General features: G+C 38.4%; 1 protein-coding gene across 4 annotated transcripts in view; it reads left to right on the top strand.

Moving 5' to 3' along the window:
* The window catches only part of Clvs2 (clavesin 2), a 117349-nt gene that overhangs the window by 89771 nt on the left and 8977 nt on the right, over positions 1 to 18601 (top strand). For all 4 annotated transcript variants that reach the window (XM_029482292.2, XM_029482291.2, XM_021175049.3 and 1 more), the window contains one exon: positions 2961 to 3181. In XM_029482292.2, coding sequence (XP_029338152.1) covers positions 2961 to 3181 — 221 coding nt within the window. The remainder of the gene's footprint in view (positions 1 to 2960; positions 3182 to 18601) is intronic.

The following is an 18601-nucleotide window of genomic DNA, read 5'->3' as shown; positions in this document are numbered from 1 at the left end:
TCTTTTCCTTCAAGTTTATTGACTCTACAAATTTTTTATTTAGGTCAGAACCATTTCTACTCATCCCCATCACTGGAGTTATTTTGTACATATACAGTTCAGTTAGAGTCTCTTCTTATATATATTATTACAAATTTTCTCTACCACATTTGTGTGATTTTTTCATGATAAATTTTCTACATTAATTAATGTATATTTAAGAGTTGTAGGTACAGTATTGTCAAATAGGAAGGGGTGCAATTCTCACCTTCGTTTCTTAAATGTATTCTAAAGAATGTGTATTATTTTTCTAGATTTACTTACTACTCTTAGTTTTAGCTTTCTAATTGGGCACTGTTTAGCTTAAAGTTCATGCAAAATTAAAATAGTTCTTTTTATATTTTATATACATATCTAGAGACTGAAGGATTTGAGGAAATAACTGAGGTGTAATTTTTGAATTTAATTTATACTGCAATGATATGAATGAACTGGAAATCAGTAATTTGACAGGGGACTAGCTGGGGAAAGCTGAACAGGCAGGTTTTGGAATCCTACCATAATGTGTGTGTGTATTTATATATTTATTATACATATATATATATATATATTCTATATAATACTATATACTATATTATAAACACATACATATATGTACACACTTGTATATATATATGTGTATATATATATATATACACATATATATATAAACTGTTTATATATATATAAACTGTTTATATATACTCACAGTTTATATATATGTTTATATATATAAACATATATATAAACTGTGAGTTGGTAACATAATGTATTTTCTAGAAATATGCTAACACAAAGCAAAGACTTAACTGGTTCCTAATGAAAATAAATTTAATTGAGATAAATGACTCTGTGGAGGTATGTTTGTATTATCTTTTTTTTAATTAGCTATTTTCTTCATTTACATTTCAAATGCTATCCCCTTTTTTAGTTTCCTCTCTGAAATTTCCCTCTCTCATCCAGGTCCCTCCCTCTCTCTGCCTACCATGATTGTTTCTCTTTTTCAAGTGGGATTGAGGTGTCCTTACTTGGGCCATTCAGCTTTTTAAACTTCTTGAGTTCTGTATATTTTTTTTTCCTCTCAATCTATTTTTTTAAATGATGTTTAAGATGGACACTGTGTTTTGCCACACATACACATGTGAAATGATTACTGAAGTCAAGCTATCATGTCACACAGCTGCTTTGTTGTGTATAGAGAAAGAGTCATATGTTTGCTGGTCCCTTAGCAAACACTACTTCATTATGCAACACTGGATTCATAACTCTAATACCTAGGCTGTACATTAGCTTACTAGACTTATTCACAACTCAGCGCTCCAAGGTTACATCATAGTTGTAATTGCCTTCCTTCGCATCCCTGGCACCATCCTGCTTTCTGTGTGAGTTCTGTGTATTTTATCCTTCCTATTCTGTACTTTTTTTTTTTTTTTTTGGCTAATGTCCACTTATTAGTGAGTACATACTAAGCATGTCCTTTTGGGTCGAGTTAATTCACTCAGGATGAAATTTTCTAGTTCCATCCATTTGCCTGCAAAACTCAAGATGTCCTTGTTCTCAGTAACTGTGTAGTATTCCACTATGTAAATGAACCAAACTTTCTGTATCCACTCTTCCATTGAGGAACATATGGGTTGTTTCCTTTTCTATCCATCCATTGATCAGCTATTATTTTTAACCTGGTTTACAAAGGAGACATCATGAATTCCTTCAGTGGATCATATTTCAAAACTGATCTAAGAGCAAATGGATGCCCGAATAACAGTTGTAGCTGTATTACACCAAAAAGCTAATCTTGCCTGGCAGGTTGGTACTGCAGTTAACAAGGTAGTATCCAGATAAGACTGGTGATGTTTTTTTCTTCCTAAATAGTATCCATAGCACCTTCAGAAACTATGAAATCCAGCCAGCAGCTCAGTTCCAACTAGCATTTTTTTCATATCTAGAAATCACAATGTGCAATATTTCCTTTAGAGACCTTATTAATAGTGATGTGTATTATTAACTGTTGAAAATTGTTTTATATTCTACTGGTTATAATCTTATTTCATGGAAAATTTTGTTATGTCAACATGTTAATGAATGGAGTTTTAGTAATTGAGATGTTAAAATACTTCAAAATATAAATATTTAAGTGATAATTAATAAAAAGAATGGAGAAAGCAGTAGCATGTGATGGAGGTAACAAATAACTGAGATTGTGGCTTGAATTAGTTTTTATAAAAATGCTCTGTTGTCAATAATACAAATGATTTAATTATGTTTATGATATGTTTCCCTTTCAAGTCATTGTTCTAAATTTCATTTCGACAATGAATATGTAAATTTCTAGGACAGAGGGTTTTGGCAATAATACAGATGACACATCTTCTAGGACATGGGCTTTACTCTGCTGTTTCTTATGAGGATGCTAATTTAATTTTCTTTATGGTATCCACTTCAAATTATGAAGCCACAGTAGAGCAGTTACAATATTCCTCTTTTTATTGACAATAAAAAGAAATGTATTTGGAGGCAACTTTTGGCTTTGATAACTTGAATGGCTCTAGAAATGATAAGTCTGTCATGAGAAAAAGCTGACTGAGCAGCATTCATTATAAATATGTTTGCACAGCCAACATCAAGGTGTTTTGGAGCTTAATTTCTGCTCATTGTCCTATCAAAGAAGCAGAAAATCAAGTTTGTGATTGTAAATCTTTGGCCCAGAGACTATCTGTCCTTACAAAATGTTTAATTCTTGACCCTCAGGACCTTTATATGAAATGCTAGATGATGGTATAGTTTTGTCTACTTAATAGAATAGAGGAGAGTCTTAGAGATTGTAAGAGACATATAAACCTCTTGCATTTGTTTTTCTAGCCTCATCCCTTTCCCATGGCCTTTATATTATATTTAGATTTTCTCTATGTGTTTCTTCCATGCCTCTTACCTTGCATTTCTAGATATTTTTGCATGGTAACAACCTGAACAGTCTACACCAACTAATTCATCCTGAGATCCTACCTTCTGAGTTTGGAGGAATGTTGCCCCCATATGACATGGGTACATGGGCACGAACCCTGCTAGACCATGAGTATGATGATGACAGTGAGTACAACGTGGATTCCTATAACATGCCTGTGAAGGAAGTGGACAAGGAACTCTCCCCCAAATCCATGAAGAGGTATGCTATAGAGAGATCAAGAAGGGGCAAATCTGCTATAGAAGGCAGTCCAAGTTTAACTCCCTCTCCCCACCATAAATATTTTCATTTTTGTCTTATTTCCTTTTTAATAGCAATTTAAAGTCTTGTTGTTACAATGATATTTTACTTAGTACATATAATAGCAATGAATAACTTAGAAAAAGCCATAAGGTTCAAAAAGACTCTCTCTCTCTCTCTCTCTCTCTCTCTCTCTCTCTCTCTCTCTCTCTCTCTCTCTCACACACACACACACACACACACACACACACACACACCACACTTTCTTTTTATTTTTATTTATTTCCTTTTTACTTTTTTTTAATTAGACATTTTCATTATTTACATTTCACATGCTATCCCCTTTTCTGGTTTCTCCTATGAAAACCCCCTATCCCATCCAAACTCTCCCTGCTAACCAATCCACCCACTCCCACTTCCCTGTCCTGGCATTCTTCTACACTGGGGTATCCAGACTTCTCAGGACCAAGGGTCTTTCTTCTAATTGATGTCCTATTGCAGTAAATCTCCTCCCAAATATGCCCCGGCAATGAAAACACAACACAGTTAATATGATGACATGCTGCTCGACTAGACTGGGCAGATACTGCTACACTGCCATCTTCCACAGCTTATGAGACCCCTTAGAACTTGCAGTTTCTCCAGGCCATGTGCTTCTGCTCCACTTTTCTTCTTCCTCCTCCTCCTCTGCATCCTCTCCCTCTTCCATTTTCTCCTTCCTCTCTGTCTCTTACCTTCTGCTCCACCTTCCTATTTATCTGCCCAATCATCAGCTCTGCTTTATTTTACAAATTAAGGTGGGAAGCAGGTTTACAGGAAATCACCAGAGTGCTGACTCATTGCTTGTTTGAAACCCCTCACAGGAGAACAGATTTAACATCAAATATAATTAGCCGCAGGGCTATCCACATCATTTCATCCTTTCTGTCCAATTAAAAGACTATTTTATCTCAGATATAATTGAACTATCACTATTTTTTAATTTATAAAGTACAAGAGACCTAACACCCAGTCCATCATGTGTGTTAATTGAACAGAACCTCTGTCATTTATCCTTACTTAAAAGATTTATAATTCTACATCTGGCTATGTCTTGGCTTTAGATTGAATGCCATCTAAAAACCATCCTCTCAAAACTGTTCCTCTCAAAATAAAAAGCCTGGGTTGGCTAGGAGAATATGTAGTTCTTCAACCCCATCAAAAATCCAAGAACGACTGATATTAACTGAAAATATGTAGGAAGCCTAAAACAGCTTTCAAAACTTAACTGATCCATAGAGACCACTGATTACCTGGACAGTCCCTTACTTCAACATATTGGAGCATTGGTCTTCAGCCTACTGGCCAGGGTCATCTGACAGACTTAGAGAAACAGGAATATTAGGGACTAGCCTACTCTGTCTCAGCAGAATCAAACTGTCCTTATCTATAATTGTGTCCTTTCTTTGGGCAGTATTATGTCTGTAGATGAAATAAGGCAATTCTTGTCTAGTGGCTATTTAGCCACAACTAGAGTAACTCAATGATGCTCAGTTTCTTCTTTGGTTCCAAGACAATGAAAACTGTCAGGAGCAGGCTGGTCTCAAAAACAAATGAATAAATAACATTAAATGACACATTCTGTGGATTTCTGATGTTTTTGAAAACCAACTATGTGAAGTAATCTAGACTGTTGTCTGTTAACTACTCTCAGCCATTTTTAATTAAAATAACTAAAAACGCCCTAACGATAAACTCAGAGCGATGAATTTCCTATTTGGCATTAACTCACTCATAGGCTTACACATCTCAGATCTGTTTATAATAACAGCAATAGAAGGACTGGTTTTAAGCCTTGTACCTCAAAATTTTTAGTACCAAAGATAATCTATAATAACCACCCCCCAGCCCCAAAGCTTAGGGAACTGGGATGACAACTCTTCATAACTTCTTAAAGCTGAATATGGGCATTGAGATATTTTTGAAGGGAGGGGGAAGGGGAGTTAGTTGACCTTAAAAAGGCCACATCAATGATTGTATTGGCCTCTGATGTCTGTGTCCTGCCTGGATCCAGATGAAAAACCAAGACATCAGGGGTTCAGGCAGGTCAGTTCAGAGTGTCTGATGATGAAATTCACTAAGGCTGTATACTCTGTAATACATAAATCTCAAAACAAAATTTAGTATCATCAAGATAAACTTTTTGTTTCATTTTCTGGAATCTAGTTATAAGGGGGTCTCCCCCTATCAAATCTGACCTATATCACTCTGGAAGTTCGAAATACCTTAATCACCTTTTCCAAAAACACAAAGACAAAACCTTTTCCCCAAATCAGCACATCCTCCAGTCTGTAACCAGGAAAACCTATAGCTTGCCATGTCTCCCAGAGGAACAATAAAAACACCACAATATACCACAATAAAAACAACAAATACACCACAAAAATAACAGGAAGCAACAATTACTATTCTTTAATTTCTCTTACCATCAATGGACTCAATTCCCCAATAAAAAGACATAGACTAATAGACTGGCTACACAAACAGGACCCCAACATTTTGCTGCTTACAGGAAAATCACCAAAGGGAAAAAGACAGACACTACCTCAGAGTAAAAGGCTGGAAAGCAATTTTCCAAGCAAGTGGTCCAAAGAAACAAGCTGGAGTAGCCGTTCTAATATCGAAAAAAATTGACTTCCAACCCAAAGTTATCAAAAAAGACAAGGAGGGGCACTTCATACTCATCAAAGATAAAATCTACCAAGATGAACTCTCAATTCTGAATATCTATGCTCCAAATACAATGGCAGGCACATTCATTAAAGAAACTTTAGTAAAGCTCAAAGCCCACATTGCACCTCACACAATAATAGTGGGAGACTTCAACACCCTACTCTCACCAATGGACAGATCCTGTAAACAGAAACTAAACAGAGACACATGTACATTAGCAGAAGTTATGAAACAAATGGATTTAACAGATATTTACAGAACATTTTATCCTAAAACAAAAGGATATACCTTCTTCTGAGGACCTCATGGTACCTCCTTCAAAATTGACCATATAAGCGGTCACAAAACAGGCCTCAACAGATACAAAAATATTGAAATTATCCCATGCATCCTATCAGATCACCATGTACTAATGCTGATCTTCAATAACAGCATAAATAATAAAAAGCCAACATTCACGTGGAAACTGAACTCTCTATTCAATGATACCTTGATCAAGGAAGAAATAAATAAAGAAATTAAAGACATTTTAGAGTTTAATGAAAATGAAGTCACAACATACCCAAACTTATGGGACACAATGAAAGCAGTCCTAAGAGGAAAACTCATAGCCCCGAGTGCCTCCAAAAAGAAACTAGAGAGAGCATACACTAGCAGCCTGATGGCACACCTAGAAGCTCTATAAAGAAAGGAAGCAAATTCACCCAAGAGGAGTAGATAGCAGTAAATAATCAAACTCAGGGTGGAAATCAACCAAGTAGAAACAAAAAGAACTATTCAAAGAATAAACCAAACCAGGGCTGGTTCTTTGAGAAAATCAACAAGATAGATAAACCCTTAGCCAAACTAACTAGTGGGTATAGGGGCAATATCTTAATTAACAAAATCAGAAATGAAAAAGGAGACATAACAACAGAACCTGAGCAAATCCAAAATATCATCAGAACTTACTAAAACATACTATACTCAACAAAACTGGAAAACCTGGATGAGATAGACAACTTCCTAGAGAGATACCAGGTACCAAAGTTAAACCAGGATCAGATTAACGATTTTAAGGGTCCCATTTCCACTAAGGAAATAGAAGCAGTAATTAATAGTCTCCCAACCAAAAAAAAAAGCCCAAAACTAGATGGGTTTAGTGCACAGTTATATCAGACCTTCAAAGAAGACCTAATTCCAACTCTCCTCAAACTATTCCACAAAATAGAAACAGAAGGTACTCTACCCAATTCATTCTATGAAGCCACAATTACTCTGATACCTAAATCATACAATGATCCAACAAAGAAAGACAACTTCAGACCAAGTTCCCTTATGAATATTGATGCAAAAATACTCAATAAATTTCCCACAAACCGAATCTAAGAACACATCAAAAAGATCATCCAAAATGATCATGTAGGCTTCATCCCAGAAACACAGGGTGGGTTTAATATTAGGAAATCCATTAACACAATCCACTATATAAACAAACTCAAATACAAAAACCACATGATCTTCTCGTTAGATGCTGAGAAAGCATTTGACAAAATCCAACACCCCTTCATGATAAAAGTCATGGAAAGATCAGGAATTCAATGCCCATACCTAAACATAATAAAAGCAATATACAGCAAACCAGTAGCCAACATCAAACTAAATGGAGAGAAATTTGAAGCAATTTCACTAAAGTCAGGGACTAGAAAAGGCTGCCCACTTTCTCCCTACCTATTCAATATATTACTAGAAGTCCTAGACAGAGCAATTAGAAAACTAATCCTATCAGATAACCACAGACTAAGGCTGCTCTTCAATAACAACATAAATAATATTCAAGTGGAAACTGAACAACACTCTACTCAATGATACCTTGATCAAGGAAGAAATAAAGAAATTAAAGACATTTTAGAGTTTAATGAAAATGAAGCCACAACATATCCAAACTTACAAGACACAATGAAAGCAGTCCTAAGAGGAAAACTCATAGCCCTGATGTCTTAGTCAGGGTTTCTATTCCTGCACAAACATTGTGGCCCTCCAGTTAAAGTAGGGGCCTATGGAGGACAGGTGATTAATGGAGTTTTGACTGATGTCCGACTCACAGTAGGTCCAGTAGGTCCCTGGACACATCCTGTGGTGATTTCCCCAGTTCCAGAATGTATAATTGGGATAGATATACTCAGAAACTGCCAGAATTCTCATATTGGTTCCCTGAACTGTAGAGTGAGGGCTATTATGGTTGGAAAGGCCAAATGGAAGCCTTTAGAGTTGCCTCTGCCAAAGAAAATAGTGAATCAAAAACAGTATCGTATTCCTGGAGGCATTGCAGAAATTACTGCCACTATCAAGGACTTGAAAGATGCAGGGGTGGCGGTTCCCACCACATCTCCATTTAACTCTCCTATCTGGCCAGTGCAGAAAACAGATGGATCATGGAGAATGACAGTTGATTATCGAAAACTAAATCAGGTAGTAACTCCAATTGCAGCTGCTGTACCAGATGTAGTTTCGTTACTTGAGCAAATTAACACATCTCCTGGCACCTGGTATGCGGCTATTGATCTGGCAAATGTCTTCTTCTCAGTATCTGTCCATAAGGACCACCAAGAAGCAAGTTGGGGAGGAAAGGGTTTATTCGGCTTACACTTCCATGCTGCTGTTCATCACCAAAGGAAGTCAGGACTGGAACTCAGACAGGTCAGGGAGCAGGAGCTGATACAGAGGCCATGGAGGGATGTTCTTTACTGGCTTGCCTCCCCTGGCTTGCTCAGCCTACTCTCTTATAGAACCCAAGACTACCAGACCAGGGATGGTCCCACCCACAAGGGGCCTTTCCCCCTTGATCACTAATTGACAAAATGCCTTACAGTTGGATCTCATGGAGGCATTTCCTCAACTGAAGCTCCTTTCTCTGTGATAACTCCAGCTGTGTCAAGTTGACACAAAAATAGCCAGTACACCTGAGTTCCTCCAAAAAGAAACTTAAGAGAGCATACACTAGCAGCCTGACAGCACTCCTAGAAGCTCTAGAAAGAAAGGATGCAAATTCACCCAAGAGGAGTAGATGGCAGTAAATAATCAAACTCAGGATGGAAGTCAACCAAGTGGAAATGAACCCACACACCTATGGTTACTTGATCTTTGACAAGGGAGCTAAAATCATCCTGTGGAACAAAGACAGCATTTTCAACAAATGGTGCTGGCACAACTGGTGGATATGTAGAAGAATTCAAATTGATCCATTCTTATCTCCCTGTATAAAGCTCAAGTCTAAGTGGATCAAAGAACTTCACATAAAAACAGAGACACTGAAATTTATGGAGAAGAAAGTGGGGAAAAGCCTCAAAGATATGGGCACAGGGCGATAATTCCTAAACAGAACAGCAATGGCTTGTGCTGTAAGATCAAGATCGACAAATGGGACCTCATAAAATTGCAAAGGTTTTGTAGGGCAAAAGATACTGTCAGTAAGACAAAAGGGCCACCAACAGATTGGGAAAGGATTTTTACCAATCTTAAATCTGATTAGGGACTAATATCCAATATATACAAAAGGCTCAAGAAGATGACCTCTAAAAATTCAAATAACCCCATTAAAAATGAGGTACAGAGCTAAACAAAGAATTCTCAACTAATGACTACTGAAGGACTGAGAAGCACTTGAAAAAATGTTCAATATCCTTAACCATCAGGAAAATGCAAATCATAACAACCCTGAGATTTCACCTCACACGAGTCAGAATGGCTAGGATCAAAAATTCAGGTGACCTTAGTACAAGGAGATACGAATGGGTCGATTCGCATTCTTCTACATGATAACAACCAGTTGTGCCAGCACCATTTGTTGAAAATGCTGTCTTTCTTCCACTGGATGGTTTTAGCTCCCTTGTCGAAGATCAAGTGACCATAGGTGTGTGGGTTCATTTCTGGGTCTTCAATTCTATTCCATTGGTCTACTTGTCTGTCACTATACCAGTACCATGCATTTTTTATCACAATTGCTCTGTAGTAAAGCTTTAGGTCCGGCATGGTGATTCCACCAGAGGTTCTTTTATCCTTGAGAAGAGTTTTTGCTATCCTAGGTTTTTTGTTATTCCAGATGAATTTGCAGATTGCACTTTCTATTTCGTTGAAGAATTGAGTTGGGATTTTGATGGGGATTACATTGAATCTGTAGATTGCTTTTGGCAAGATAGCCATTTTTACAATGTTGATCCTGCCAATCCATGAGCATGGGAGATCTTTCCATCTTCTGAGATCTTCTATAATTTCTTTCTTCAGAGACTTGAAGTTTTTATTATACAGATCTTTCACTTCCTTAGTTAGAGTCACGCCAAGATATTTTATATTATTTGTGACTATTGAGAAGGGTTTTGTTTCCCTAATTTCTTTCTCATCCTGTTTATTCTTTGTGTAGAGAAAGGCCATTGATTTGTTTGAGTTAATTTTATATCCAGCTACTTCACCGAAGCTGTTTATCAGGTTTAGGAGTTCTCTGGTGGAATTTTTAGGGTCACTTATATATACTATCATATCATCTGCAAAAAGTGATATTTTGACTTCATCTTTTCCAAATTGTATCCCTTTGATCTCCTTTTGTTGTCAAATTGCTCTGGCTAGGACTTCAAGTACAATGTTGAATAGGTATGGAGAAAGTGGACAGCCTTGTCTAGTCCCTGATTTTAGAGGGATTGCTTCAAGCAATGGAATACTACTCAGCTATTAAAAACAATGAATATATGAAATTCTTAGGCAAATGGATGGATATGGAGGATATCATTCTGAGTGAGGTAACCCATTCACAAATGAAGTCACTTGATACACACTCACTGATAAGTGGATATTAGCCCAGTAACCTAGAATACCCAAGATTCCATTTGCAAAACACAACAAAATCAAGCAGAAGGAAGACCAATGCATGGATACTTCATTCCTCCTTAGAAAAGGGAACAAAATACCCATAAAAGGAGCTATAGAGACAAAGATTGGAGCTAAGATGAAAGAATGGACCATCCAGAGACTGCCCCACCCAGGGATCCATCCCATAATCAGCCACCAAACACAGACACTATTGCATATGCCAGCAAGATTATGCTGAAAGAACCTTGATATAGCTGTCTCTTGTGAGGCTATGCCAGTGCCTGGCAAATACAGAAGTGGATCCTCACAGTCATTTATAGGATGGAACACATGGCCCCCAATGGAGGAGCTAGAGAAAGTACCCAAGGAGCTGAAGGGGTCTGCAACCCTCTAGGTGGAACAACAATATGAACTAACCAGTACCCCCTGAGCTTGTGTCTCTAGCTGCATATGTAGCAGAAGATGGCCTAATCAGCCATCATTGGGAAGAGAGGCCCCTTGTTCTTGCAAACTTTATATGCCCCAGTACAGGGGAACGCCATGGCCAAGAAGTGGGAGTGGGTGGCTAGGGGAGCAGGGTGGGGGAGTTTATAGGGGACTTTTGGGATGGCATTTGAAATGTAAATGAAGAAAATATCTAATAAAAAATTTAAAAAATTCAACAAACAAACAAAAAAACACCACAATACTGAAAATCACACACATTTTAGCCTATTTAGGCCTTTCTTATTTGTCATGTCAGGATTTAACCCCAAACTTCCCATGGAGCCCACATTAGACTGAATATAAGTCTCCTGCAGACTTTATTATATGACCTTTAAAACAATTGATTCACACTTCTATTTTCCTTTCCTTTTCCTTTCCTCTTTCCTCTTTCTTTCCTCTTTCTTTCCTCTTCCCTCTTCCCTCTTCCCTCTTCCCTCTTCCCTCTTCCCTCTCTCTTCCCTCTTCCCTCTTCCCTCTTCCCTCTTCCCTCTTCCCTCTTCCCTCTTCCCTCTTCCCTCTTCCCTCTTCCCTCTTCCCTCTTCCCTCTTCCCTCTTCCCTCTTCCCTCTTCCCTCTTCCCTCTTCCCTCTTCCTTTCCTTTCCTTTCCTTTCCTTTCCTTTCCTTTCCTTTCCTTTCCTTTCCTTTCCTTTCCTTTCCTGTCCCTTTCCTGTCCCTTTCCTGTCCCTTTCCTTTCCCTTTCCTCTCCTCTTTGCTCTCCTCTTTGCTCTCCTCTTTCCTCTCCTCTTTCCTTTCCTCTTTCCTTTCCTTTTTTCTTTTCTATACCTGCTTATAAGAAGCAGCTTGTCAAACCAGGATTTAAACCCAAAATTCTCATGGAGCTCATACTGACAGAATATGAGTATCTGGTAAGACTTATTAGGGTGCTCTCTATGTTGATCCACAGACATTTATTTAATTAATCCCCATTATAAAATTTACCTGTTATGCTCTCTAACGGGAACCACAGACTTCTGTTCATAGCAGGTGATTATCACTGCTCTTTCTACTTGGAGCCAGTGACTAATATTCCCTATCTAATTCTGAACTTGAAATTTCTCATAATTAATAAGTTCTCTGCCTAGAGCAGCCATCCTATCTGTTGTGCTCTCTACCAGGAGCCACAGACATTTATTTATACCTTGTATCTCTTGTGCTCTTTACCTAGAGCCACAGACTTCTATTAATTAATACCTGCTCACAGCAGGTGATTACCACTGCTCTCTCTACTTGGAGTCAGTGACTAATATTCCCTATCTGGTTCTTAACCACAGGTGACGTTTCCCATCTTTAGGTACTACTCCTACTTATAAGAGGCAGCTTTTCAAACCAGGATTTAAACCCAAAATTCCCATGGAGCCCACGTTAGACAGAATATGAGTATCCCATTAGACTTATTAGAGCACTATATCTTTATACCTTCTTCAAGTATGAAAAGCTTATATTTCTCTCTTTATAGAAATGAATTACCTGGTCTGTGGTCCTTTGTATCTTTGGCTCCCAATTATTTATTCACAGGGAGAAGCTGAGTGAAAAAATATCTGCCATATCCGGGGATTCATCCCCTAATCAGCTTCCAAATGCTGACACCATTGCATATACTAGCAAGATTTTGCTGAAAGGACCCTGATATAACTGTCTCTTGTGAGACTATGCTGGGGCCTAACAAACACAAAAGTGGATGCTCACAGTCAGCTATTGGATGGATCACAGGGCCCCCAATGTAGGAGCTAGAGAATGTACCCAAGGAGCTAAAGGGATCTGCATCCCTATATGTGGAACAACAATATGAACTAACCAGTACCCCCCAGAGCTCGTGTCTCTAGCTGCATATGTATCAAAAGATGGCCTAGTTGGCCATCAGTGGAAAGAGAGGCCCATTGGTCGTGCAAACTTTTTATGCCTTAGTACAGGGGATCACCAGGACCAAGAGGTGGGTGTGTGTGGGTAGAGGGGTGTGGGGAGGGTATGAGGGACTTTTGGGATAGCACTGGAAATGTAAATGAGGAAAATACCTAATAAAAAATTTAAAAAAAAAGATTATTACGAAAAAAAAAAGAAAAAGAAAAAATATCTGAGTTGTCTGTGTCCCTGTTTTGAGATGGGGAAGTCATGGTGGGGAGCAAAGGATAGCAGGGAAGCACACACAGAAAGGCTCACTCAGGCATAGATGCCTCTCTGCTGTTCTCTGTAGGCCCTTTAAATCTAGTCTGCTTCAAATCCATACTACTACAGCCTATGTCACTGCCCAAGCCCCATTCAGGGGTTGGGGGAGGGGGGTCAGTGAATTTTATCTCAGATTAGTTGAATTCAAATCAATACATTGGGCACCATTTTGTTGCAGTAAATCTCCTCCCAAATATGCCCGGGCAATGAAAACACAACACAGTTAATATGATGACATGCTGCTCGACTAGACTGGGCAGATACTGCTACACTGCCATCTTCCACAGCTTATGAGACCCCTTAGAACTTGCAGTTTCTCCAGGCCATGTGCTTCTGCTCCACTTTTCTTCTTCCTCCTCCTCCTCTGCATCCTCTCCCTCTTCCATTTTCTCCTTCTTCTCTGTCTCTCACTTTTTTTGCTCCACCTTCCCTTTTATCTGTCCAATCATCAGCTCTGCTTTATTTTATGAATTACAGTGGGAAGCAGGTTTATAGGAAATCACCTGAGTGCTGACTCATTCCTTGTTCACAACCCCTCATGGGAGAACATATTTAATATTAAATATAATTAGCCCCAGGGCTATCCACCACAATGTCAAGCAAGGCCATCCTCTGCTACATATGCAACAGGAGCCATGGGTCCCTCCATATGTGCTCTTTGGTTAGTGGTTTAGTCCCTGAGAGCTCTGGGGTTACTGGTTGGTTCATATTGCTGTTCCTCCTATAGGGCTGCAAGCACCTTCAGCTACTTTGGTTCTTTCTCTAGCTCCTCCTTTGGGGACCTTGTGCTCAGTCCATAGGTTGGCTGAGAGTGTCCACCAATGAATCTGTCAGGCACTGGCAGAACCTCTCAAGAGACAGCTATATCAGGCTCCTGTCAGCAAGTACTTGTTGACATCCACTATAGTGTCTGGGTTTGGGAACTGTATATGGAATGGATCCTCAGGTGGGGCAGTCTCTGGATGGTTTTTCCTTCAGTCTCTATTCCACATTTTGTCTCTGTATCTTCTCCTATCGGTATTTTGCTCCCTTTCTAAGAAGGACTGAATTATCCACACTATGGTCTTACTTCTTAAGCTTCATTTGGTCTGTGATTTGTATCTTGGGTATTTCAAGCTTCTGTGAGAACATACACTTATTAGTGAGTGTACATCATGTATGTTCCTTTGTGATTGTGTTACTTCACTCAGGATGATATTATCTGCCTAAACATTTCATGAATTCATTGCTCTTAATAGCTGAGTAGTATTCTACTGTGTAAATGTACCACATTTTCTGTATCCATTCTTCTGTTGAAGGACATCTGGGTTCTTTCCAGGTTCTGGCTATTATAAATAATATATATATATATATATATATATATATATATATATATATATTATATATATATGTATGTGTATAGTGGAGTTATGTATATAGTGGAGCATGTGTCTTTATTACATGTTGGAGCATCTTCTGGGTATATGCCCTGGAGTGATATAGCTGGTTCCTCAGATAGTACTATGTCCAATTTTCTGAGGAACTGCCAAACTGATTTCCAGAGTTGTACCAGCTTGCAGTTCTACCCACAGTGGAGGAGTATTGCTTTTTCTCTCCATCTTCACCAGCATCTTCTGGCACCTTAGTTTTTTATCTTAGCCATTCTAACTGGTGTGAATGGAATCCACATCAAAATTCCACTCAATCCTTCCTAGAGTTAGAAAGATCAATTCTCAAATTCAACTGGAATAACAAAAACCAAGGATAGCAAAAAGTATTCTCAACAATAAAAGAACTTCTGGGGGAATTAGCATCCTTGACCTCAAGCTGTACTACAGAGTAATAATGATTAAAACTATTTTGTATTGGTACGGTGACAGGCAGGTAGATCAATGGGATAGAATTGAAGACCCAGAAATGAACCTATATATCTATGGTCACTTGATCTTTGACAAAGGGCCTAAAACCATCTGGTGGGGAAGTTAGTACTTTCAACAAATGGTGTGCCTCTTTTAAATCAACATATTTATTTCTCACAGAAACTTGTTAAAACATATTCTCAGTGTTTCTCCCTACTGTCTGTATTTATGTGTTTGTGTGTGCATGTGTGTGTTTGATTAATAGGATTCATCTGGAGACGTTCAGATTGTTGAAAGGAAGCCTGTATACTCTTTTATGACTCTATGACTTGCCTCTTGGAAGTGAGCTTTATAAAGCTTAAGGGATGTTTTCCCAATCTGTAGATTGCCATTTTGTCCCAATGACAGAATCCATTGCCTTACAGAATCTTTGCAATTTTATGAGGTCTCATTTGTCTATAGTTGATCTTAGAGGCTGGGCCATTGTTGCTCTGTTCAGAAAAATTTTACCTGTGCCAATGTATTCAAAGTTTTCCCTACTTTTTCTTCTATTAGATTCAGGGTATCTGGATTTATGTGGAAGCCCTGATCCACTTGGACTTGAGCTTTGTACAAGGAGATAAGAATGGATAAATTTGCTGTCTTTTACATGCTGGCCACCACTTGAGTCATCACTATTGGTTGAATATGCTGTTTTATTTTCCACTAGAGGTTTTGACTTCTTTGTCAACAATCAAGTGTATAGGTTAATTTCTGGGTCTTCAATTCTATTCTACTTATCTACCTGCCCATTTCTATACCAATACCATGCAATTGTTTTTATCACTATTATCTACTACTATCTGTAGTAGAGCTTGAGGTCAGGGATGGTGATTCCCCCAGAAGTTCACCTAGTTGATAATAGTTCTTGCTATCCTGCATTTTTTGTTGTTCCAACTGAATTTGAGAATTGCTCTCTTTAACTCTCTGAACAATTGAGTTGTAATTTTGAAGGGGATTGCATTGAATCAGTAGATTGCATTTGGTAAGATGGCCAATTTTACTATTTTAATCCTGATTCATGAGTAAGGGAAATTTTTCCATCTTCTGAGGTTTTCTTCAATATTTTTCTTTGGAGATTTGAAGTTCTTGTCATACAGATCTTTCACTTGCTTGGTTAGAGTCACACCAATATATTTTATATTATTTTTGACTGTTGTGAAGGTTGTTGCTTCCCTAATTTCTTTCTCATACCATTTAACCAATTCTACATCCAATAGAGGACTAATATCCAATATATACAAAGAACTCAAGAAGTTAGACTTCAGAGAATGAAATAACCTTATTAAAAGTGGGGTACAGAGATAAACGGAGAATTCTCAAGTGAGGAATATCAAATGGCCAAGAAGCACCTAAAGAAATGTTCAACATCCTTAATCATCAGGGAAATGCAAAACAAAACAACTCCGAGATTCCACCTCATACCAGTCAGAATGGTTAAGATTAAAAACTCAGGTGCCAGCAGATGCTGGCAAAGATGTGGAGAAAGAGAACACTCCTCCATTGTTTCTGGAAAGTGCAAAGTGTTACAAACACTCTGGATATCAGTCTGGCAGTTCCTTAGAAAATTGAACATAGTTCTACCTGAAGAACAAGCTATACCACTCCTGGGCATATTTCCAAAAGATACTCCAATGTATAACAAGGACACTTGCTCCACTATGTTTATAGCAGCGTTATTTATAATAGCCAGAAGCTAGAAAGAACCCAGATGTCCCTTAACAGAAGAATGCATATAGAAAAAGTGGTACATTTATACAACGGAATACTACTCAGCTACCAAAAGCAATGAATTCACAAAATGTTTAGGCAAATGGATGGAACTAGGAAATATCATCCTGAGTAAGGTAACTCAATCCCAAAGGAGCACATATGTTATGTACTCATTGATAAGTGGATATTAGGGGAAAAAAAGCTCAGAATACCCATGATACAACTCACAAACCATAAAAACCTTAAGAAGAAGGGAGAACAAAGTGTGGATACTTCAATCTTATATAGAAGGGGTGAAAATAATCACTGGTGGTTAAGGAAAGTAGTGATCTGGGAGGAAGAAAGGAGAGGGAGGGAAAAAAGGGAGGATAGGATCAGGTATTGGGAGGGACAGGAAAGAAGTACAGAGGGTCAGGAAATTGAAGAGCTATATGAAGCTGTGGGGGATGGGGATCTGGGGATAGCCACTAGAAATTCCCAGACTCCAGGAGAGTGAAAGGCTCTCAGGAACCAAGGGTGGTGACTTTAGCTGAAATACCCAACAAATGGGAAATAAAATCTGTAGAGACCACCTGCAGTAGATAGACATGGCCTCTAGCTGAGGGATGAGGTCACTCACCCATGTCAAAATTTTTAGCCCAGAAGTGTTCCTGTCCAAAGGAAAGGCCATGACATATAAATTGAACAAAGTCTGAAGGAAGGGCCATCCAGAGACTGCCCCACCTAGAGATCCATAGCATCTGCAGACTCGAAACCTTGACACTATTGGTGGTGCCAAGAAGAGCTTGCTGTTAGAACCCTGGTATGGCTGTTCTCTGAGAGGTTCTACCAGCACTTGACCAATACAGATGTGAATGTACACAGCCAACCATCAGACTGTGCATGGGGACTCCAATAAGTGATATAGAGGAAAGACAAAAGGAGCTGAAAGGTATTGCAATTCCATAGGAAGAACAATATCAACTAACCAGACATCTCAGAACTCCCAGAGACTAAATCAGCAACCAAAGGGTGTACATGAATGGAACCATGGCTCCAGGTACATATTTAGCAGAGGATGGCCTTATCTGGTGTTAATGGCAGGGGAGGTCCTTGGTCCTGTGGAGGCTTGCTGCCCCAGTGTAGAGAAATGCTAGAGAGGTGACACAAGAGTGTATGAATTGCTGGAGGAGTACCCTCAAAGAGCCAAAGGGAATGGAGGGAGGGGGTATGGAGTGGGGGAGGGGGCATGGAATGGGAGAGGGGGTTGCAGAAGGGAAACCCAGAAGGGGAATAGCATTTGAAATGTAAATAAATAAAATAATAAAAAATAATACTTTCATTTCCTTTTATGAAACAATTGTTTATTAAATAAATGAGTCTTTTCTAGTGAATCTTGTACTTTTTTTTTAAAAAATATTTTTATTAGGTATTTTCCTCATTTACATTTCCAATGCTATCCCAAAAGTCCCCCATACCCTTCTTAATAATATAATTAGTTCCATTACATTCATTTTTATTAGGAAGTGCAATTGTAATTTTGCTGAGAGAGTCTTCCTTTTGGGAGTTAATGAAGTCTGCCAAGAGGCACATTGCTACAGCAAAAAGC

This window comes from Mus caroli, unplaced genomic scaffold, assembly GCF_978045245.1.
Source record: "Mus caroli unplaced genomic scaffold, Mus_caroli_1 scaffold_9, whole genome shotgun sequence".
Taxonomy (NCBI): domain Eukaryota; kingdom Metazoa; phylum Chordata; class Mammalia; order Rodentia; family Muridae; genus Mus; species Mus caroli.
This window is presented reverse-complemented; position numbering and strand designations above follow the sequence as displayed.